Source organism: Pezoporus wallicus, unplaced genomic scaffold (genome assembly GCF_028554395.1).
Source record: "Pezoporus wallicus isolate ANWC-B61680 ecotype Strahan unplaced genomic scaffold, APGP_CSIRO_Pwel_v1 contig_8047, whole genome shotgun sequence".
NCBI lineage: Eukaryota > Metazoa > Chordata > Aves > Psittaciformes > Psittacidae > Pezoporus > Pezoporus wallicus.
In genome coordinates, this window is record NW_026639548.1 from 4,837,396 (window position 1) to 4,861,506 (window position 24,111).

General features: G+C 39.3%; 1 protein-coding gene across 1 annotated transcript in view; it reads right to left on the bottom strand.

Annotated features, from left to right (window-relative positions):
* The window catches only part of AACS (acetoacetyl-CoA synthetase), a 40,867-nt gene that overhangs the window by 3,830 nt on the left and 12,926 nt on the right, over positions 1–24,111 (bottom strand). The window contains exons 5-16 of the mRNA XM_057414990.1: positions 18,334–18,431; positions 14,524–14,638; positions 13,909–13,990; positions 13,089–13,236; positions 8,856–8,936; positions 7,863–7,987; positions 5,173–5,237; positions 4,870–4,992; positions 3,428–3,541; positions 2,812–2,937; positions 1,129–1,198; positions 159–217 (exon numbers count right to left, since the gene is read on the bottom strand). Of these exons, the coding sequence (XP_057270973.1) occupies positions 159–217; positions 1,129–1,198; positions 2,812–2,937; positions 3,428–3,541; positions 4,870–4,992; positions 5,173–5,237; positions 7,863–7,987; positions 8,856–8,936; positions 13,089–13,236; positions 13,909–13,990; positions 14,524–14,638; positions 18,334–18,431 (1,206 nt within the window). The remainder of the gene's footprint in view (positions 1–158; positions 218–1,128; positions 1,199–2,811; positions 2,938–3,427; positions 3,542–4,869; positions 4,993–5,172; positions 5,238–7,862; positions 7,988–8,855; positions 8,937–13,088; positions 13,237–13,908; positions 13,991–14,523; positions 14,639–18,333; positions 18,432–24,111) is intronic.

Sequence of the window (24,111 nt, forward strand, 5' to 3'; positions counted from 1 at the left end):
AAACTGAATTTTACTGTTAGTGCTAATATGCTCTCTGCTGACATTTGAAAAACGGCAAATCTTTTATTACCTAATCCTCCCAAACACCTGAAATGTAAGCATTATAAAGATTTAAGGCAACAATGTCATCGCTGAGAGGTAGAAAGTTAATTTCATACCTATGTTGTAGATTTCAGAACTTCCGAATCTTACTCCATTCGGATTTAGTGTACCATCACTGAATCACACACCAACAAAACAAAGAAGCATTGAAATGTGATTAGTCTGATGAAAAGAGAAGAACTGATGCAATTAACCAAATCTCTCTACATTTCATGCAATGAATATGCAGCCACATTAGAAATAGAATTTTAAAAGAATTTGTTTCAAAAAGACATTTTGCTCATTAAAATGAAGTTGTACAAAGAAACTCAACATTACTACTTGATCCTTTCCTAGTGCCTCCTCTTTCCAGTAGCCTACAACTACACACACATGCCACTGATGACCAAACAGACCAAGGATCTTAGTACTCCATCATATTGCAGTTGCACATCATTACTTTCCAGTCTCTTATAGCTGGAACTTGTGTTGCATATATAGCAGCCTCATACTGTATGTCTGTTGAGTAGGTCTGTTTGTGACAATGCAAGACACAGAATCAAGGCATCCACTCAACTGTGTTTCGAACAACAACTTTTAAATGCAAGCAGAAAATGTAGCCACAGCTGTGATCTTGAACATCTGGGATGGTCAACACAAGCACAACATATACCTGACCTTCTATAATTTCAGTTTTGCTGTAAAGCAAGTCAATGGCAAAGGCAAGACCAGAAGAAAAGTTTCCTGATTCACCACCTTAAATGTGCTGCACTCTCAATTTGAACTCTTATAAATGATCATTATAAACCATGGACCACAAAAACAAGTTCAACAGTGTCTTGTGTTCACACAGACAAAAGTGGAATAGAAATTTTGAAATGGGCTCCTTCCCTCTAATCCAGCTGCTCTGATTAATTTAAGGGCTGGAATTCACACTACTGGATTTAACAAAAGTAATATAAAGCTAACAGGCATGATGGAAAGTCATGTACATTATGCTCTAAGGTGAAGTTTGTAGATTTTAACGCTTTCACCAAAATACTATACCTGCGACCCAGCATGACAATTCCTCCTGTCTTGGGATTAATTTTGCAGTAATCACCATGGGCCCAAACACCTATTAGAGAATGACAGATTAAGAAGCTGATTTCTTATTCATCCAGTCGTGGCAGGCATTTGTGTAATTCAACTCATGTTAACTTAATAAAACACATACAAAAATGTACTATATCAGATCTAGTTTGAGAACTACCCACAGCAAATGTAGCAGTACTTAACTACGCAAACAATCCACACTGCATTTACTACAAGAAGCTAACACACATGAAAGTAGTTCAGACATTCGGATCAAACTAGGTTATCTTCTCATTACTTGCTTGCATGACTATACAGCATCCTTTAGAAAACAGGTGAATAGCTGCTCTAAACACCTTATTTTGAGGGAACTGGGAGAATCTTCCACAAAAATAACACCATTCCCACCAGTCCTTCTTGATCCCCTTTTAGGATGTGCAATTCAATGCAAGAAGCTTTCTGGGCTTGCACAATAGGTCTCAACAATTCCCTTGAAGCTTATGTACTTAATGATCTTGAGCTGCGTTAATATACAATCAGATTTGACTGCAGAGCTGGAATAACTTTTGTATTCCTTTTAAGATTGCTCCACTACAGCAGCCTGCCACAAACAGATATACAGGTCAATTCTAGTCAAGTTTTTCTAAGGAAAACAAACAACCCTCAATTGTTTACACAGGCATGTACACATAAGACCATTTTTTAACTTCACTATGACAACCTTAAGCCCATTTACAATGAAAGACAGAAAAGAGGTTTCAGACAGAACCTCTGGACCTCAATGATTTCAATCTAACAACTGTCAGCACAGGTTTATTTTTTCCCCTATTTTCTGTTGTCAGGCTTACATGCAGACCCACTCCCACATTCCCTCAGTTTTCCTATCTATAATTATCTCCTGATGCATGTCCTGACTTTGCTTGTGAATTCACTCTGTATCACTGCTATTTACAAAAAAGCTTCCATCTCCAACAAGCAGCAGCTTGAGGTCCTGTCCCTATAAAAGCCCCTGACCCATAGGCAGCAGGGAGTTCAGCATTGCTGTGTCACATGAGCAAAAGCTCTGGATGACGTGAGTCCTCCAAAATTATTAGGAGGAAAGCTTCTGGCACACAGTATCTATTCCTTTACTTTTACCACCACTGGAAGACTGTACAAATGCAGACTCTGCATGTCTGAAGCTGCATACACTTAAACCTCATACTAATGAGGTAGCAGGGTCAGTACTTATCCCTGAGGATTCACTCTTCCCATCTAGGTAGCAGCAGTCTGGCAGAGGTGCAGTAGCACTCATTAATGGCTGATTGCTCCCTGACCTATTCAGCACTTTTCATTTCACACTCATGCCAAGCAGTCCATGTCTGCACTACAGATTATCAGGCTGTTACAGGCACATCTGCCTAATGAGAGCAGGAGCAAAATGGGATTGGAGCTTTTCAGAAATTCTTAAAATTGATTTGGATCCATATCCAAAACAAACCACTAGAAAACAGTGAGGTACTATGAAACTTGCTATGGATTTCTCACCTTGGAAATCTAGATTCAAAAATGCACTTACATATCATTGGGCAAGAATAAACCTGTACTCTTAAGAGCAGCAATACCATCTATATCCTTGGTCAGTTTGAGCAATATCCAAAGCCTTTCATTACATACCTGGGAATTTTGAAAAATATGCCTTCCTGTATTTGCTTCCATTCTCATCATTCCAGAAGTGTGTAGGCTGACAGGGAATAGGCTTGGTACAAACCAGCTCTCCACTTTCACCCCAAACTGGTTTTCCTGTTTACAAGGAAAGAGGTAAACAATAGAGTACCAAAGCAAAGAGCATCTACAGTTATTACTTACATGCCAGATGCTGCTGTAGCTATAAGATGAGCTGTGACTGGTGTGCTTAACAGCTTGTGTTCAACTCCTAAACTCATCCCTATCAACCTCAGTAATTTCAGGAGACTTGCACCACACAGTGGAAGCCAGCCTGGCTATATGCACAGCAACATAGCTAACTAACACACATACCAGAGGCTACAATTTGGCCTTGATACGTTTTAGCAGAGCAATGGAAAAGGAGGGCCTTTATACACATAGATTATCTTCACTAGAGTCCTGTATGATCCAGATGAGGTGGATTCAGAGGCGGGTTTTATGGAACACGCTTCCTAAGCGAAATCACTCATTTAACAGCTGACCATTTACCCATCTGGTGAATGAAACTTGAGGTATGTAACTACTGTATTTCATAAGTTTGCAAAATAGCTCTGATAACAGTTACCTTCATCATTCCATGCTTCTACAGCCATTCCAAGATTTCTGGCCTGAATTTCTCCTTTGTAAACTGGAATTGTAACATTCTGACCCATGAAAGACGAAATTATATCTGTCCCACCTACAATAAAACAGTCCATTTAGAATACACTGTATATTTTGGAAAAAGCAAAACTGGAAACAACTTAAGAACTCTAGAACAGCTTCTGATCCACATTAAGTAGCATAGAACAGGCAAGCATTATCCAGGATGGTATGGGACTGAATAAAAGAAGGTTTATTTTCTTACTTTACATGTCTTTATACATTTATGCCCTTCATGCAAGAATATTCCTTAAGGCATAACTTTTCTTCTTCCAACAGTTTCTTTAATCTCATTTAAGGAAGTTTCTGTCTATCTAATGAGAAAAACAGGCCCTAGTTTTCAGACTTAGATATTTATGATCACTGAGAAATGTTTTGTTTGTTTGAATTAGTTTAAGGTAATGTCAAGCTATTCCACTCAGTATTTACTTAGCTATTATATCTCATTCTCATTAGCAGGGAGGGGGAGGGAGAGAAGAAAGGGAAGCCATGTCTATAGAATGAACAGTTATCTTAATGAACATAGATACTGTCAAAGTGCTTACTTAACTGGAATATTTATAGTCTTTCTAGAACTTCAAGGAAGTGGAATTATAAGACATATCAATCATGTTAGCTTCACTCAAAAATAGTATCCTGCATATAAGACTATTAAAGTCTATTGTAGCAAGTTCTAGATTCAGCACTACTCTTACTAAGGCCTGAGTCACAGGTGACTTCAGTAGCAGAACAGTCAAACCTTAAACAAATCAAACTAAGTTAAAATGCCCTTTGAAAAAGTCGGTCCTTGTTACAAAACAGAACAAGGAGTTCCATGGTGGACTTGCTGTGAACAGAAGTTGCCTCAGCTTGCACTCCTCACAACAAACTACACAATATGTGGGCTTGATATTTCCCTAATCATGTAATTTACAGAAAACTCTGGCTGTCAAATACTTACTCCAAAAGAACTGAAACAGGGACATGAAAAAACCTCTCCAAGAGGTATTTTCTGCTGAAGGCAGCTATTTGCAGACCAGTGTGTTCTATAGGTTAATAGACTCTTCTCTTGATCTCACCCTGCTACCCCTAAGGACAGCCAGTCAAAATAAATGATCCTGCTGAAAATAAAGCAGCCAAAACCCAAAACATCCACCATGACAGACACATTCCACCTAAAAGCCTGAGTGTATGAGCTTCATTATGGCACGCTGAATTATGCAGAAAATCTCTACGTTAATAAGACAGTTAATTCCAGTTTAACTATAACCAAGCCTGAACAATCCAAAGGTTAAGCTTCTTAAATATACAGCAGCAAACAAGCAAGAATGAAATGCACAGGCAATGAACAGAATTAGGAAGATGCGTGCAGCATAAAAGCATCACCTGAAATGGATCCCAGGAGAACGCTGCTTTTTATGTGTTTGTAGACATACTCATAGCTTTGAGGTTTGAGCGGTGATCCTGTAGACAGAATAGTGTGGAGGGTTTGGAGATTGTGTGTTTCACCTTAAAAAGGAGGAAATCAACAAAACAGGTTAAGGCAGAATTTTTACAAGAGTTTGTATCTATTTGACATTACAATGCAGAACAATTACATAAAGTACTTTGACAAGATTCAGGGCCAGAACCTGGATAGGAAAGATAGGAGGGAGGACAGAAGGGATGCAATAGCTTTTTGAAGTTTACCTGGTTTTAAATTTTTCTCTTCTAGCACAGATAGCCACTTTGCACCCGTTCCAAGGATGGTGATCCTAGAGTGAAAAAAGTTTCAATGTTTGGCATCTTTAAGTAATATGCTAAGACACTCAAGGCTTGCCATTCCCACTGCGGTAAGCAGAGGCTGTTAGACACTGTACATTGATCAGTCAAGCAATGCAGTGTCTTAAAGCTTTCCAAGTGCAAGGCACATTCTTCTGAGCAATCAAAACCAGCCAGATCACATGTCATTTTGGCAGCTTTGAAACTTTTATTTCAATCTTTACATATTAAGCAAAGCTTTCCCACCTCATGGAGAACGCTCACTTTCATTTACAGGAATTCAGAACTGCAGAATACTCCAAGGACATCACAAAATGTTACAACGTTTATTTCATTAATGGGTCGTAATTGTCACTAAGCTGTTAAACAAAAAACTGCTGCCTTGTTGCACTCCTGCCTGTAAGAAAATTGCCATTTCAGGGCACAGCTCAACAAAGAATACTTCACTCTGAAGACAGCAGCCAGTGATTTTCCCTTTTCAATTTACACAGATGAAAGTCGGAGTTGCAGGTGCCTAACTGAAATGAAATATGGCCTAGCTAACTGACTAACTGAATTCTGCCCCTATGAAAGGGTATTTGGAGCTCTCCAATACAACATAATTGAAATTCGAAATGAAGGCCATCCCCTTCCCTATTCTATCAATAGAAGTGCTAGTTTAGTTTCTGCTGACTTTCAGGAAATCCTCTTCCCTGCCTTCTGCTAATTCATTTTATATTACAGCAATAAACTCACTCAAGAAAACGCACAGGGACAGACAAGGATAAGGGACACAGTCTTGAGGGCACAGAACATGGGCAATCACACATCAGTAGAACTTAAAATAAGATCCTGCTATCTTTGCTTTTATGCCAAAGGCAAGAGGGAAGGTAGAACAGCTCTTGAGATAATACTATTACAGACATGGAGAGAAAGCTATTTGAACACTATCAAAAGGGGACGTCTTTGCCATTTTAGGTGGATGACAGTTACTAAGAGGCTGCCATCTCTTGGGTAGGGACAGGCTATTTGCACACTGGGGCATAGAGCAGTTTATCAGGTACATGGGAACAGGACCATGACAGTCCAGATGTGCATTGCTCCTCCAGTTACATACCACAGCCACATCACACTCCTGTATAATATCTTACTTTCCTTCCATGCTTCAAATTATTGCTTATTTTACAGCTAGAATACAAAATGCTTCTCTATTTTTAAGCTCTGACACTTCCTCTACAGCACATACAGAGCCTAGTCTTCTATTATTTCCTTCCAAATGCTACATAACTGGTGGATGGTGACAAAATAGAGTTCACTTGAACAGATCTTTAATTGATGTCCACTTAAAATCTTGTCATGCAGTATGAGATACCTTGATCATACTGTAAGATTATGCTCTCAGAAGGAAAGTGTGGCACATCTTCAGAGAAGGAAGGTAGTCTTCACATGTTTGAAGCCCTTTTTTTTTTAATATGTAACATATGACTGAGCTGGGAACAGACTGCATTATGAAGTACCACACAGATGGCCACCGCTTTTAGCGCCAGATTACAAAAGTGAGACATGCAGACACATTTCAGTTATCTTCACTTACTTCTGGCATGCAGAAACAATGCTTAAAAATAAGCTGTGTTATTTCTTGAGTCTAAATTTTTGCCTGTTGTTCTAATGGGTCTTTTTCTGGGGGGAGGTGGGGGGCGTCTTAAGTTTGTGGGTTGGTTTCGTGTTGGTTTTTTTTACTGGAAGCATTCTGACTAGGCATTAACCGTCAATTATAATAGCTACAGACAAAACGGCAGCCTTTGAATATTACATGTCACAAAAGATTCAGTGAAGTTTAAATTATTAATTATCAAGAGCCAGGAAGTGGATCTTTTGGCATCCACTTTCTACCACAATTTTAATTATCAATTGAAAAGGACATGATTTTTATCAGCAGTAACATTCAGATCTACTCCTTACATCCAGCTGGCAAAATAGGAAAGTTACCAGAAAGATGAAGCAGAGTACAAAGCTAAATACCAGCACAGGATTTTACAGCTGTTTAGCCAATACCTGCCATTTCTCTGGGCTTTGACAGAGAGGGCACTGTGAGCATCTGGAGGCACAAAGACCTGTGTAAAACAATTAACGAACAGCTTGGCAGGGAAAATTAGGCATTATAGATTTAAAAGCAAAATATGAAAATACAAGCAACCCTGCTGAGCCTTTGCAGTCAATTTATGTCTTTAAGTCAAAGTGTTACATTGAGCCTTATGTTGAACTGCTTGAAAAAAAGGATTTTTATTTCCTAAGTTCTGCGTGTGCTGAGAAATTACTCTTCAGATTGCTCCCAATTACTGCCTTTTGAAAAGGCTGCTCTTGAAAACTGACTATTGAACCAAAATTCTTTATTTGCCTGGAATCCAAATACTTAACTCAAATTTGAGACAATCAGCTCTTTGTCTCTCCTGCTCTCCATCAACAACTGGTTTAGTACAAAATGTTAAGAAGTAGTACCACCCAAGGCTAAGCCAAAAGATAAACTCATGATGCACACTAGCTTTGATCAAGGGAATGACACCTGTAATGAGGTTGCTTGTATGTGGTCATCATAACAGGAGCAGAACATTTTCCTCCATTTAATCTTGTTTACATACCCCAGTCTGTCAGTCAAGTCCCAGAGCACATTTGGTGATGGAATTAGAGGAGATCCATCATACAGGACCACTGAAGCTCCTGTAGCAAGCGCAGTCACCAGCCAATTCCACATCATCCAGCCAGTCTGGAAAACAGAAAATACCTACATCAATTTCCATCTTTGTCAGCTAGCTGTCTGCTTTTCTGGCAGCAATATCAGAGCCATCAGGAATGCTGCTTGCTACCATATGCTGGTAGAGGAGCTACAGGTAACTAGAAAATGATGGACATGTGTAGCTCTTGGCAAAATCATCTGGACCAAAGCATGCTCCTTGTCCTTGTGCAAGAGGTGCCATCTTCCCCTCCATTCTCCTTGCCTCAAGTTTTCCTGCTTTAAGAAAGTGTTAAGCCAGCACCTGAGTTTATGCCCATCACTGCTGATTATATCTAATCATATTATTTAGGAACCAGAAAATAAGGCTGGAACACTGCTTATCCTCTCACCTGTCCCTAGAGTAGGTCAGCTACATCTTCCCTGATGAATGTTCACCTAATTTACCTTTACAAATACCAAATGAGATGCAGGTTCCATACATCCCTATACACATACTTTTAAAGCACGAGTTGAAAGACAGGACACTCTGAGAAAAGGTAATTATAACAATTCCTTCATGGAAGTATTCCAAACTGATTAGTGGTGTTGAAGTTCAGAAAGGAACTCATGAGGAAATACATCAGCCTTCTCAAAAGGTTTCAGTCATAGAAGCCTTTGGAACCATTTCCTTTACCCCAGCATTAGGAAGATAGCCCACCACATAACTGAACTCCTATACAGATCAGATTTATTCAGCAGCTTCTTACCTCCCCATCAAAACAGTTACATAGGACAATGCCTTGCAGAAGGATTAAAGATACATAAAAATGTACTTGTAGATTTGTATGAAAATCTCTCCCATCTCTATAAGAAAAAAATATATTAAAGCAGTTTTAAAAATGCCTTAAGCCACACTTGCCGTTGTATAGTACATAATAATGTCATTGCTGGTCATGTTCCCATGAAGAATGTGTTCCTTCAGATGCTGTATTAGGGTACCCTGAAAAACAGAGAAAGGAAAATGTAAGTTCACATAAATGAAAAGCAAAACTATGACACATTAAGACTTAAAAAAACCCTTAATGTTGTCAATACTTCGCAGGACGTACTCCACAATTAAAAGCAAGTATTTCCTTTAACCACAACTAAAGTAAATCCCAGGGCCTATCTACAGCAGCTGCAACGATTGCATTCTCCATTTTTTCATGTAACTTTTCATCTTCTCCCATTAGACCACAGCAATTCCCCCTGCACATCATTTTTAATCCATGGAGTAAATAACTTCCTCCACTTCCAACTCTCCTCAGCCAGCAGAGTTGCACAGCGCTCCATGAAGGCCATAATCTTAATGGCATGCTTTTACTGGTCAGATTTTACAAGATAAGCCCTTTGACAGTTTTGTTTCAGTATACCAATGCAACTGGGAGGAATGAAGGACCTAGAACTGCTACAAACTGCAGCAGCTGCTATACATTAACAATACGTATCCAAACTATCTTATTTATTAACATCTAGGAGAGGAAAGACCTAACTACACACATCTCTTATAAACATGGAAGTGACTAGCAGCATGAAAAGCCTCCCAGCTCAAAGCATCAATATTGATAATGCAGTTGAATATATTACTTTATTTTCTCTTTTGTTGGAGATGCTGCTCAAGTACCTTTCTAATCATTATTAAAGCATAACTTGTTAGGATAGATAAATCTACAAACTACTTCATTAAGTCACTAAACTGCAGTGACAAATTGGTGTGGTCAATCTTAAAATAAAGATGGGGCTTGCTTTTATGCAAGGAGTTATAGTGGAACTATTAAGAGCTTCATAAGGATGAAACAAGATATACACTGAAAGAAAATATATGACAGATGAACATTTGAAATGAAAAAGGTGAGTCATAAAACTGGCACATGCTTCAGGAGAAAAGGCAGAAAACATTAAATAAAAACAAAGGAATAAATCTTATTTTCTCTTTGCGAAGGAGCCAGGTCTGGATTCACCTGCTACTGTTTGAACACATTAAGCTGTCCCGATGCTGCCACCTAGCTATAGCTAACATTCCCTACACTGAAAACTGAAAAGCAGTCAGGATTTGAAATCACTAACTTCATTGTTAAGGTTGCCAGAAGAATTGCAGGTGTTAACATAATTATTCCATTTATAAAAGTAAAGCACATCGCCCCCACAGGAGAATCTGAAAGAGCCACGTAAGAGTGAAATTAAAAGTCAAATTCAATTAAAACAAATACTGGCTTTCCTTTTCCTTCATTTAGTTGTTGCTATTGCACAGTTTGGGAAACAAGCAAATTTTTAAACAATTACTCTAGGTAGAGGCTATGAACTAATCCCCTGCAAAGCGTGCTAAGTCTCACTCCAGAAGCAAAGGTATTGTGGTAGATTGTATACCTGTTCTAAAGAGCTTATGGCCCAGTGTGCGATCTCAAGTTTATTTATGGGGCTTACTTATAGGACTTGTATGACCCCCAAAATAAACCCTAAATGTTCAGCCCTTCATATCTGGCAGCTGATAACTTACTGGCCTGCTTGTCTTCATTGGGCTTAACATATGGCTGGTAAAGCGCTGAACATCTGAAATGTCAAAGTATCAGTTGGCACCGCTGCTCCTGAGCCACACCACCAGCACATAGGGACCAGTGCTAAGGGGTTACACAGCTGAGAGAGAACAGCTACTCAAGGCTGCTGGTCTCAAACCAGCAACCTCCCCAATGCAGCATTCAGAAGAGTCCGAGCATGAGAAATCCTCAGAGTGATTTGCCTACAGTTACACAAGAGGTCTGCAGCAGTACAGCTATTTAAGCTCAGGTCTTACAAGTCCTTAAGACTCAGAAATTAACTGATTAGGATTTTACCAAAAAATTATCTTCTTAGATAATTGGGAATATGGAATAACTGAAAAGGGGCCTGTATGAATGAGGTAAGAAGCAGAAGCAATGATTTTAGGACTTACTACTGTTTTACAAGTATTAAAAAGAACCCTCCAAATGGCTCTCTGTAGCACACCCCGTTGTTCAATACAACACAGCTTTGCTTCCAAGGCCAGGAAAAAGCTCAGTCTCCTCTGAGGCACTACCTTCTAAATCATCTCCCATGACATGGCTTCATTTTCACTATTTACATATGTTATTTCACTGTGTGTCAAGAAAACAGAATGTGTACAGAGAAGACAGACCAGAAACATACTGCAGAATTAGACAGAAACAGAGTTGTGAATTTAAAGTAAACTGTGTATTGGCATCTCTAAGATCAGTACAGAAACAAAACAGCTTTGAAGCACGCTGCAAAAAAACAATTGAAGTGCCTTTACTGAAATGTCATCCTTTCTTGTGTTTTTAACTATAAAAAAAATCAAACTTCAGTCAATCTGAGGCTGGAAAATGAGACTAAGACCATGGGCTAATTCTGCTTTTGTTGAAATCAATGAGAATCCTCCTATTATTTCCAGGGGAAACAAGATTAAGCCAAGAACAAGCAGAGGAACCCAATCAAGTGTGCAGAAGATATCTACACATCTCTTTGCATGGATTTTATTTGTAGGCCCTATTCAAGCTGACACATACAAAACATGCAAACCACAGAACCTCTGATGCAATAATTTGCTTTTTGGCCAAATAAAAGAGATTTTGGCACCAGAACTTACAGAAAACATTATCCTACAGTACAGGAACTAGAGAGCTGTTCAGTAGGAACACAGAATCCTCATAAATAACATATCCTATTCAAGAAGCCATCGCAGTCTCTCCTCCCCAGCAAGGATGAGTAGTCCATACCTAAACTCTGTTTGAACTAAACAGGTGATTCAAATGGAGAGCAGAGGCATGACTAAAGGCAAACTAAACAGCCACACAAGTAGCATGGGACAAAAAAAAACTTTGCAGAGAAAAGTCCTGTTTTCTGATCTACACCTGTGTTTTTCATTTCCCTACTGTTTATCCTACATCACTGAACAAAATACCTGTCCTCTTTTTGCTAATCCATCTCTGCAAGTACTTTTAACCAGTCTAAAGCCAGCACAGATTCAAAACAACTGTCAAACCTCAAAATATAACTACTTCTTTCTTTTTCACAAACACAGGATTTGTGTCCCAAAGGGACTATTTTGTATGTCACATGCTGCCTGGTATGATCTCCTATTGATAATAAAGCAGAGTGTCTACAGGCAGTGTGGGATTTGTCTGTGGGCAAATCCTCCAGTCCCTGCCATCATAGAGGCCAGAACATACACACTATGGGTGTGACAAAGTGGCCCTGCCCTCAGGCTACCTAAAAAACTCTACAGCCAGTCTTGCAAGATGCTCATCCTGACTTCCAGAGCAAAGAGCAGAAACAGTGGACTTGGGCTAACAGCTGCGCAGTTTAATCTATACAAGCTGGCTGAAGTGTGCTAGGCAGCACATTGTGCCTGCCTTAAGGGAAATAACACCAAAACCCTGCCTTTTATTAAGGCCCACACTAACAGCAGAGTTAAATTTTCAACAGTATGCCCAACTGCTGGAATCACTTCCTTAACTTTTTAAGTTGCCTAGAACCTGAATAATAAATGGAAAGCATGTGAACATGGGTCATTTTGGCAGTAACATCATATATACATTTAGTCACAATAAGACACTGCCTAAAGCAAAGCTTCCATACAAAGCAAAACCTGCATCCAAAGAGATAAGCTAACCTTTTGGCTTCCTTCCTTAAAAGAAGATTGATAAGGATGACATGCTCTGAACTGATAAACATAGGGACTAAAGTTTATGGTCAAAAAAATCCTAGGTAATAAAAACTGCAAGCTCCCTAAGGGCCTCAACTGTGTCCAAAAATCAGTTCTAAGGACTCAATTCAAGTTCTTTGGCCTTTCTTCTGCAAGTAAGAGTCAGGCCAGTTCTACCAATGCTTTTGTGAGTGACACTTGCTCCCTGGAAATAGCTGAAGTCTGAATCTTTAAGGATATAAAATAATCTGGGGGGTTTAATCCATATTTGCTTTCAAACAGTCACTTACAAATAGAAAGTTTCATTGCAAGTTACTGAAAAACTGTCAGCAATCAGTTCGTCCTTAAAGTGCACTATAGCGTGATACTGTCAAAGGAAAAACATAACCCAGGTAGTTAAATATAGATAGTGGAGCTCCAGGAGGGCAGACATACCCCTGCTGAATGAACCATGCATTTTGGTGCCCCTGTTGTGCCTGATGAATACATGATAAAGAGAGGATGACTGAAAGGCAGCTGTTCAAACTCCAGCTGGGGGGCCTGGTCTCCTTTCCCAGCAGCAAGGAAGTCTTCTAAAAAGACACTGCATAAGAAGGGAGAAAAAGAACATTTAAAACAAATTTACATCATTACCCCAGCCCATACACAGAATTACTTCTGTCTTTAATATGTCTTTTACAATGAGCTATATATTCAAACTATGTACTTTATTTTTATTCCTAGTTTTTTTACTCTTTGAGCTGCTAATTATTTTGTTTCCCTTCTCTGCTTTAAAAATAAAGCATTAGTATAATATTGAGATGTAACACAACAAAAGCAAGCCTATAAATCTACACCTATGATCAGCTGCTCCTCTTAGCGGCTCAGACTGGAAAAATCTCACCCTCAACACAAAATCTGGAACTCAACCACTTCCAAAACGTACCCAATGTATGTAATCCAGGGCAGTAAATAAGCAAAACAAATTATCTCTAGAAATGTCACTTAAATTATTAATTATTCATTTCTCAAAGTGAGTTTCTTCTCCTTGCTATATCCTATTGAATTTTGCCTTTGTTTGAGAACCATTAATACCAACAGTGGCTTTGTAGAAGCAAAACGTTGGCAGCAACGTATTACTTCTACATTCAGTATGAAGCTGGACCCACATTAAGAAACCTGATTAAACCCTAACTTTTGCAAGCTCATTTTCAATTGCTATTAGAATCCATCACATCCATAGTGAGGACAGACACAGCTCACAAGCTCCCATTACCTGTTTGGAATCCTAGAAATATCTATGTTTTCTCTTGAGGAGACATACGGAATCACCACCACTTTTTTTATATCTGGAAGTCCTGGAAGAATGAAGGAAACAAATTATTTTCTACATTCAGTTACCTAAAACAATGGTCTTTTCTGTCTGATTGGATCATACAATGTAATGCACTAACAGGAATAATTCTCTTGCACCAAGCATTGAAACTCCAAAAGACTGAATTGTTACCTAAGATACAATTTGCTCAATATTGCCAGCCTATGTGCAAATCTGCAAGCTTTAGTGCTGCAATACCTCTTCATTTTTCTTCAGCAGCACTAAAGCTTGGGCTTAAAAAACCCAGTATCACCAGTCCCTGTTCCCCTGCTGATAGAGCTGACTAATTTATGAGGCTATACTTAAGCTAAGCTAGCAAAAGACTGTGAGAAGTACACGAAAGACTGGTTACTTTTTACTCAAATCAGTTCTGAAGTTCCAAGTGGCCACAGAGCTACTTTAAAGGAGGAAGGACAGCGAGAAGCAGTCAAAAGTGTCACTTTTTGTGGCAGTGAAGGCTTTGAGAGCTCACAGAAGTACAGCATAACTAAGAGTAGATGGTACGCAGTGAAATACCTTTTACCACATTAAGCAGCTTTTCCAAGTGTTTATGTTCTTTGCCATTGTATATAACAGCTTCAACAGAGAAGATGAGCTTAGGCTGAATTTGGGAAAATCTGTCCAGTACACCCTAGAGAAATAGAGAAAAAGAAGTTAAAGTTAAATTGCTGCAGTAGGAAACCCCACTAGATACTAGATAAGGACAGGAATTAGCAGAACTGATAAAAGACTGCCTGCTTGTCTTTCACTCACCCCAGATTTTCCAAGTACAAAAGGTTTGTAACAATCTATTTAATAACCCCCAAATATATGGACCAATAACAAAGATAAAATCACCACAAATCACAGGATGGCATTCAGTGAAGGAACAAGCTCAAAGCTATCTAAGCAGTTAAAAATTCATCTTGAGAATCACTTAAACTCATCTAGAGAGGATAAGCACCTGTAATGTGAGCAGGAGTCAGGCACTATTTACCTGAAGGTCCAGGACTCCTACCTGCATCTGCACGCCCTTGTAAACTGCCCCCAACACTCCTTGGACAATGCACCAGTAGTTGGGCAGTCTGCACAAGGGAGAACCTGAGAAACACCAGTCTCCTGGAAGAGGAGTGCCTTTATCACACAGCAAGGTGGCACTTCACATGGACCAGCAGCTTTGCTCAGCTACGACTAACAAAGGAAACTGTACCACTGGGTTTTACCAGAGTTACTAGATATTGAGAACGCATATACATACATACATACTGCCAACAAAAACTACCCCAGCTCCCTTAGAACCTCTGGGGCAGGACACATTCAAATGCTAAGTTTTCTCTTCCAGCTTACACTGTTCTCAGGAATTTACTATAGCTATTATCACATTTGAGAGAAAAACCCTTCTGGCATTTTTTCCCCCCAGATACACAGCATGCAGCAATCTACCAGAAATGGATCTTTCTGTATTCAACAGCAAGAAGCAAATTATTTTGCTAAAAGCTCTCAGCACACAGCAACGTTCACATCCCTCACTAGCTGCATTATGTGAAATGTTAAGAACTACAAGATTACTCCATACTGTAAAATTGTCAGCTAACTATTCAACAACAATCTCGTAAGTCATGTTGCAAAAAAACCAGACTTTAGTCATGTGCTTATTCTTCCCAGCATTCTTTATTCTTGTCTCCTGTTTTGCTCTTTACTTTGCAGCCAAAATGAGACAAACTATTACCAAAAGACCAGTGCAAAAACATCACAGACAACTCATTTCCATTACACTCTTCCTTTCCAATCTGGACTGGTCAGGGTTGCAAGAAAGCCTCCTGCAGAAGTACAGAGGTCCTGTCTTTCTCCATGGTGTCTTTTTAGGAAAGCCCACTGAACACCACAGGGATGTGACTAAATATAAACATGCAACTGTCTCTGCTGAGTATGTCACAACTTTTCTATCACCCAAAGATGCATTTCCTTTTCCTTGTTCACATCATAAGAATAAACATAATACAAGCATGCACTGACACCTAGCTTTATCAATTAGCTTAAAACAAACACCAGAATCTGGTTTGGTGGCAGAAGTTTTCAAGGAGCCTCTAACATGTTAGCTAACAAACCTGGAAATGTAGATTAATACATCAAAGTTATCCTCTAAGGAGTATGAAATTCAATTTCCTGCTTTCTTAGGTATGTAATCAAACATATTTCTTTGTAATGTTTTCAAAGAACAGACTAAGCAGCTAAATTACACACAGCACGTGCGTATGTATATGTATGTGTGTGCACAAACACATTCATGCTGAGCATGGAGCATATATATCCCATATCCATGCTGCCTGATGTTTAAAAGAATTAAGACTAATGAGAGGGCTTTAAGAGAAGAATCAGATCTGAAGAGAGGTGTGAATCAGAAAGAGATGGCTACAAATCTCAGGGTCTTACCAATGCTGCTAATACACCCAGTTGGATTCATTAGCACTGGCAGAATCAAATCCCACAGGGCAGCCTGGTATGACACAAGGGCAATAAAAACAGATGGAACACGTAATTGCTACACTGGAACTTTAGTCCAACCAGATGGCTCAGCAAGGAATTGCTTTCATGAAAAATTCAGGTATACCAGATATGGCTCATTCTATTTTCTGAGCCTCAAATCCAGTACTAAAAACTGTGCAGGGCTCCATGAATGGAGCTGCTCTGGTTTTGCTCCAAAGGTTCCTCATATAGTTCTAAGAGAAGAGGCTCTTCTTAAACATATATATATACACAACAACTTCTTATGTACAGGCCGCAAAGAACCACTTTCCTATTAATATACCAAAAGGGATAACAAGGACTAGAGAAAAGAAGGGAAAGCTGCCAAGAGCTGCATTCTGTGTGGGAGGGAGCTCACTGGTTCTCTGACAGCAGACTTCCTGAATGCTTGTGAAGCCTTTGGATGTATGGCATTCAGAGCCTGCAATGTGTAGGCAGTTCTGAGAAGTGACATTTCTAAGCTTCACAAAACATATATACACAATTGGATTTGAAGTGTTGAAATTGCTACACTGTTCCCCAAAACACAAACAGAATCTTCGTTTATGTTAACAGGACTAATGCAACTGCACAGAAGGAGGAATGTCTTTTCCTTAGGGTGAAAGCCAATATCCCCGAGGACCTCTGCTGATCTCCCTCAAGATTTTAGGGTTTGAATTCATGCCAATATACGTTGCCAAGCCAAAAGAGAATAAATGACATCGATGGCACTGCTGTTCCAAAGCTAAGTTTCATTAAAAGACTATCACAAAAACTAAATAAAGCCAGGCACTGAAAATAACAGCATATCAACATGGACAGAAAACATACCAGTACTCCGTAATGCAAGTGAAATGAACAATCTTCTCCCAGATGAGAGATCAAATCACATTGCAAAGAAAATACTCCATACTGTCATTTTCTGAGCAAGCAGAAAATATTTGTAGAACAGATTGATCATTACATGCTATAATGATTTTTTTAATCATTTTTTTTCCCCAATGATACAACCTCAAGCATAAGAAAGTGGAATCCTGCTGCCCTCTAGCGCTAGAGATGACAGCTCCATGCATCTAGCCTGCTCCTGGTTAACGGAGATTGAGGGTATGCGTTACCTAAAATCATTGGTATTTTCTGTGTTCAGCACTGCACAGACAGTACATTGCCAGATGCTTTCATGCAAACTTTTAGATAAAGGTTCAACACTTCATTTTAGAAGTGATTTGTATCTGTTGCTGCTTGAGATGTGTGCTAACGGCTTTCCAAAGAAAGCAGAATTTATTCTCAAAGCTTCCAGGGCACATGAATCAAGTTAATTTTTACCTTATTTTACACACAGCACTTCTTCCTACACTAACAGGAGAGTTAAATAGGTTAGTGAGATTAGCCTGAAATGCCTCACCTTGTTGGCAAAGCCTTATGGAAAAGACCAAATGGGTGTTGCTCAGTTTACCCACACTGGGGGCAGAGGAAGGGACTACTTATGCAAAGAAACTGGAGTGTAGGCTAAGAGCCTGGGAAAGGATTTGAGAGGGTAGGGCCTAGCCCCAGATAACTGTTGTACCACTGCTCATTTGCACATTTAATGTAATAAAAGCTCACAAAGACTGTGAATTCCACCTGAAAATATCCCAACAGTGACTTAGCTAAAGATATCCGATTTGCAATGCTGAATGTCATTACTGACAACTGAAAGCACGGACTTGCGGTAGCTAATAAAAATCTGGTGTACTTGGGTGTGCCAGGAGGTGGCAGCAAGACTAAAGTGAACAGAATCTGCCACTTCATCCCTTTATTTGTATGAAATAGTGATAGCTTTCCTGCAATAATAAGGCTACTCACATTAATGCCAAAGTCAGGCGATGTTGAACTCCAGATAGCACCGATACTTGCAGCAGCCAGCATTGCTTCCACTGCATGAATGCTGTTTGGTAAGTAACCTATGGCAGAATTTGAATAGTTAGAGATGGAAGTGAAAAAATAGCAAACCTTACAGTAAATATAATGTATTCAGCAGCCAGTTTGAATAGACTTTTCCTAGGCTGAAGCATCCTTTACAGTTTTCCACACATAATGTCCTCTTCTGAAGTCAAATCACTTACATGAGGAATTAGAAGCAATTCCACTTATAATTGCATTGAGGCTTATATATACAAGGTTACTCCCACTTTACAAATGTTTCTGCTTCATTAATGACTTTCAGGTTAAGAGGGCAGCACACTGACTAGAAGAACTGGGAGGGAATACATTTGTGGTTTGAACTGGGTACATGGAGACTAATAGAGCACCATGGAGGGGAAGAGAACAGGTTTTTTGAAACAGCCACTGGAGAAGCAACAAGGATCTGGAAGGAAACATTATAAATAATCAGTTCAAAAGTAGAGATTCAACTTTATAGTACCAGAATCTTGAACAAGAAAAAACAACATCTCAAAAAGAGACAATCCCTGAAACATCCCAACAACAATGTAGTTCTTCAGGTTTACCCCAGCAGCTTGCAACAAGATTTCAAGATTGACATTCAACTTATCAAGGCACATGGAAGAAATTATTGTCAAAAACATTAGATTTTCAATGGGCTCAATTAGAGCCACTGTCCAGAAGGTTCTGCATGGCTGAGATCAACCTCAGCTGATCAGAATCCAAACCACAGATGAAAACATGCAACTGAAATAGATAAAAAATCTGGAGTTTCAGATCATTCTTCTTAAGTAACCAAAAAGATGCCAATGTCCTTAAAAAAAAAAAAAAGCATGACAGGCCTAACTGTTGTACCTGGGCACGTAATTATAACTCAGCATTTGAAAGCAAACTTAAATGGCAATAAAAATGCTTTCCAACTTCTTTAACAGAAGTGGTGAGCATTGACAGATCTTGGACTGCAGTGCATGTTGCAGGTGCTCCACAAGTATCTACCAGACAGCAGAAACTCACTAGTGTTGAGGACTCCTCAAAGATTTATGGATGTTCTCTTCAATACAGGAACGAAGATGAGAGATCTTCATAGCAATTCTGCACATTAACTTCATCAAGGAGGGTCTGAGCTTGACTTCTATCAGTTTGTCTACACAGCTTGAAAAAAAATCTATCCTTTTTCAGCTGTGTATAAAGTAGACTTTAAAAGTCAGAATTTAAACTGAGATTCTTTTTCTTCACAATTCAAAACCAGTAAAATCAATTTCCTTAAGCCAGCTTGACCGCTCCAGTTAATGTGTGAGCTGTTGTGCTCTGGGGTGTAGCAACTCTGAAAACAGCTTTATGACTTGAGCCCAACGATTTCTGGAGGAAACACAACTGTGAATAAAAGCTTTACACCATGTTAAGAGATAAATTACTCCCTAGAGTTGCTTTTTGTGGTGTTTTGTTCAGAGAAGTTCCTAAGTACATAAAGTGCAGCAAAACCTCATGGCCATAAAGGCATTATTTACTTTGCTATTTCCCCCCTTAGAGACAAGGTTTACAACACAAAGTACAGTATCCCAAAATTTTACAGATTTTTCTTTTAAAAGAAATCTTCCTCCCTGAAAAATAATTTGAAATTTTAATCATATGAACTAGAACAGACTGAAATGGCTTTTTGTGTGATGAAAGCAGCTCTTTTTTAATTGATGCCACTGATCATTTCTTGGATGGGATTATCAGGAGGCCAGAGAGTAATGAAAACTGAAAGATGTCTCTTCATACTTTGGAGCAGTTATTACTTATTACTATGCCATAGCTTACAAGCATCAGTTCTACTGTAAGGAAGTTCTCCTTTTCACCATTCCTATAAAAGCCCTCAAGGCAAGAACTCAAGTCTCTGGCTTAGCACTGTGATCTTAGTACTTTGATTACTTAGCACTGTAATCAAGTAATTACTTTCATTTGTCAGTTGGCTTTGAGGTGGTGGTGGAGTTTTAGAGGGTATCAGCCAAAACTGCCCAAAGGTATGAGAAACATGCAAGGCAACTCATGCCATGCTTCTGTATCCACATCCCACCATTGCAGGCAGCCAGCCTGCGTGCTCATTGAGGTTTTCATGTGTTTGTCCTAATCCCCAGCATCCAGTATTACAAATAAAAATGAGGATCTATTTTGGAAAGAGATCATCCAAACAGTGATAGAAGAGCTCCTGGTGCTTTTCTCTTGACAGCTCCCAACTCTTCACACAAACTACTTCTCCTGTCTGACACAAACTACTTCTCCTGTCTTTCACATTAAAATGGGATTCTCAGAAAGAAAAATGACACATCAGAGATTCTGCAGATCACTGACAGCAACTGTCACATATGTAAAACTCCCTGCATTTGACTGTGCCCCTTGAGGTATCAACTGATTTCTCAAAGCATTCAGTAGGCTGACACAGGTCGTAAGTGTCTAAAACTTGAACAGGAATATTGCTGACAGACGATAAAAGTACAACTTTTTAGCTGGATGCATGCCAGGGGTCACAGAACAGTGACATGTACAGAAGCTCTGTACTACAGAAGAATAATGGTACAGTTAATTTAAATATTCACCATACGTTTGTTTATATATTTAACTAGAGCCTCCACGTTCCTTGATAGGATAGTTAAGCTAAGGATCAAAACTAGCATCTGTCAACATGGGTAAAGTCTACAGAAGGTACTCGTCCATCTCTGTATCTTAATATACCCCTTTCTTGAAGCTGGCAAGAAAGGTGGAAACTAACTATTCTTTTTAGGAAGAGGAGAATCTTCATACCTTCTTTGGGTATGAAAGCAATTGAATAGAAGGCTCCAAAAGCAGAAGTTGGGAACCCAGCAACTAGGAATTCAGAGTATGACATACCAAAGATCCTAGCAGCTCTCCTCCTGACTCATAAGCATGTGTAAAATCTCCATCAGGACAAAGAAATAAAAAATTTACTTTGACATAAAGCCTGTGACAAAAGTGTAGCAGGACAAGTAATACCTTAAAAACACCCTATGGATTTTTTTAAGAGGCACTTAGAGCCTGATCTGCTCAGGACAGCATTTTCTGTCAGGCGCTGTTTACCTAATCTAGCATAGGCTGAGGTGACACCCGAGTTGTTTGTTTTACTGCAGTACTTCAGCAACAGAATAGGTAAAAACTGTAGTCCAAAAATTCCTGGTACAACTATGCTGGAAACCGATCTCACTTCATCTCTGAGTGCTGAGAACACATTCCCTGCAAGCACCTACTGCCTTCATGAAGCTGAATAAATGTGTATACAGAAACAGAGGTGTCCAAGCATTTGAATAATAAAAAAAGCCCCAAACTTGGACCCTGCATCAAAGACCGAGTTTGAGCCTTGAAAGAATGCATCAGAAGGACAGTAGGGAGCTACAATACCTTAATGGCTTATACTATTGATGTACACCAGCTCTCAAACAGGTCAAAGACCACACTTCCAGCTTCTCTTTGACATTAAAGTCCTACAGGAGTGGGAAATGCTGTAGGACTTTAAGGTGGTCATCCTACCTAACATTACTGCGGCCTGAGACTATTAGCAACATGCTAATCTCCTTACAAAGCTAGCTTTAAAACCCACGTAAGCAACAAGGGCTAATACAGTTACTATAGATAAAATACTAGCTTTAAACAATGTAATTCATTGATGTTTTGTTGAGGATTTTGAGGGAACACATGGGGAAGATTAGTTTAACTGCTGACTTGGAATAGAACAAAACTGGGTACTGGGCTATAATAGAAGTAAACTATCCAGAGATGAGAAACACAGATACTCCCAAGTTTTATTTATTCCTGCTGCAGTCATTGTTATTTGCCAAACAGATGACCAGTGGGAGACATTCTTCACATGTGGATCTGTGTAGCTTGCATTAGGTATTGCATCTGTTTCTTCCAACGGTCCCATCACCACTGCCATTAACACAGCGCATCTTTAGAAGAGATATGTTCTACCTCCCATCTGCTTCAATTATGTTTACTATTAACTGCTCCTTTGTGATGGAAAGGGAAGACTGGGATGAAATCAAGCTGAAGAAGTGCTGACATTGCTGCTTGTCCACCCACATTCACCCACCTCTACCTCTAATACACTATTACTGTCATGATGCAACCATGAATTGTACTGAACTAACAAGAGGATAGGCTGAGTATAATGAAAACCTAAAGCAGTTTTCTTTTAGAGGCAGTAAAGCATGGAGATCAAATTCACAAGTAATGTTAATGATCTTGTGTACAATTTTAACAGCTCAAGATTTTAAGTGATTTTAAGAGAAAGTGGCAACAAAGGGCATCAGAACCTGTCAGGCTGACTAGGTGTTGGGCAACTATAATAAAATTAAAGTATCTCCCTTCTATTCAAAAGCTGATTTCTCAGAGGCAGTAAAAGCACACCCTGTTATTACTGCCCTAAAACACATGAAGAATCACCCTTCCTTCTGCCATCTGCTATAAATTTTGGAAGAAATTAGGTCCCAGCAGATTTTGGCAAGCTTTGGAGAGCCTGATCCTTGATACAAGTGGGTGCAGCATTCAAACTTTCCCACCCAACACTTAAAATCTCTCCCACATTTCAACTTGGGACTTGGACCAAAGCCTGCAGCCTGAACCTCTGACTGCGATGTTGCAGTTTAGCTCTTCCAAGGACTGCCAATATCCTCTGGCATAGGAAAGAAACACAGGAAAGAAGTTGAGAAAATTAAGATATATATTCCTCTCTCTAAATAGCTGCATTGCTGTTCAAAATCCCACTGGTTTTCTTTCACAGGGAAGCTCTCCCTACATACTGTTGCAATCAATCAATCAGGCTGCTGAAATCTGTTGAGTCAGGAGTCAAAGACTGGGTGCAGCAGGGGAAGGGAAGGAGTGGGAACAGTGCAACTGATGGGAGCTAATATGCGTTCATCTGGCTGAAGATTACAAAGGAAAAAGACAGTCATCAGCCAAGGTGGAAACAAGTAAAATGTGAGAAAATGCCCAAAAGAAAAAAGTGCATAAAGGTAATTTTAAAAGCCCGTAAACGTACCATGATTTTAAGGACAGAAAGAGGTTGCCTGGATTCGTTAATCTTTTCTATTATCAAAAGTAAAGGGCTTTGTTATGGACTCCAAGCACAATGCAAGCTTGCTTCCACAAATAACTGCTCATAAAGATGAGCCTAAGCTACTGAAAAGCTCAAGGGGCCCAGCACAGATACTTTGTGCCTACAGCAGCTGGGCAGAGAGGTCTCTGCTGTGGAAGTGCCAGATGGAAAATTTTGGCTTAGGAAATGCACAAAAACACCAAGGGAAAAAACAGAGCTGCAGCTTACTCAAAGGATGGGAGCTGAACTTGCTGCCTTCTGCATGCAAAAATCCTGCATAAATAAAAATAAGTGGTATCTATTAACACAATCTTTGGTTTTTAACTTAAATAAGAGGTGAGCCAGCTTCTAAAACAACGAAGAAGATTGAGGAACCAGGTAGCCTCCAGTTGTGCTACGCAAAATGCAGTCCTTAACTAAAAGGAACCGTTATTAAAACTATAATAGCATTATTAGCTTAATTATTAGCATCACTAGCTATATTGCAATAGCACATTTTCTCCAGCTACAGAGTGCATTTCTCCTGCATAGTACACCTTACAAAGAACTCCTCGCAAGATGAGCACAATATGAGAGCATCCTATGTGGTCTTTTCCCAAACACAGCGT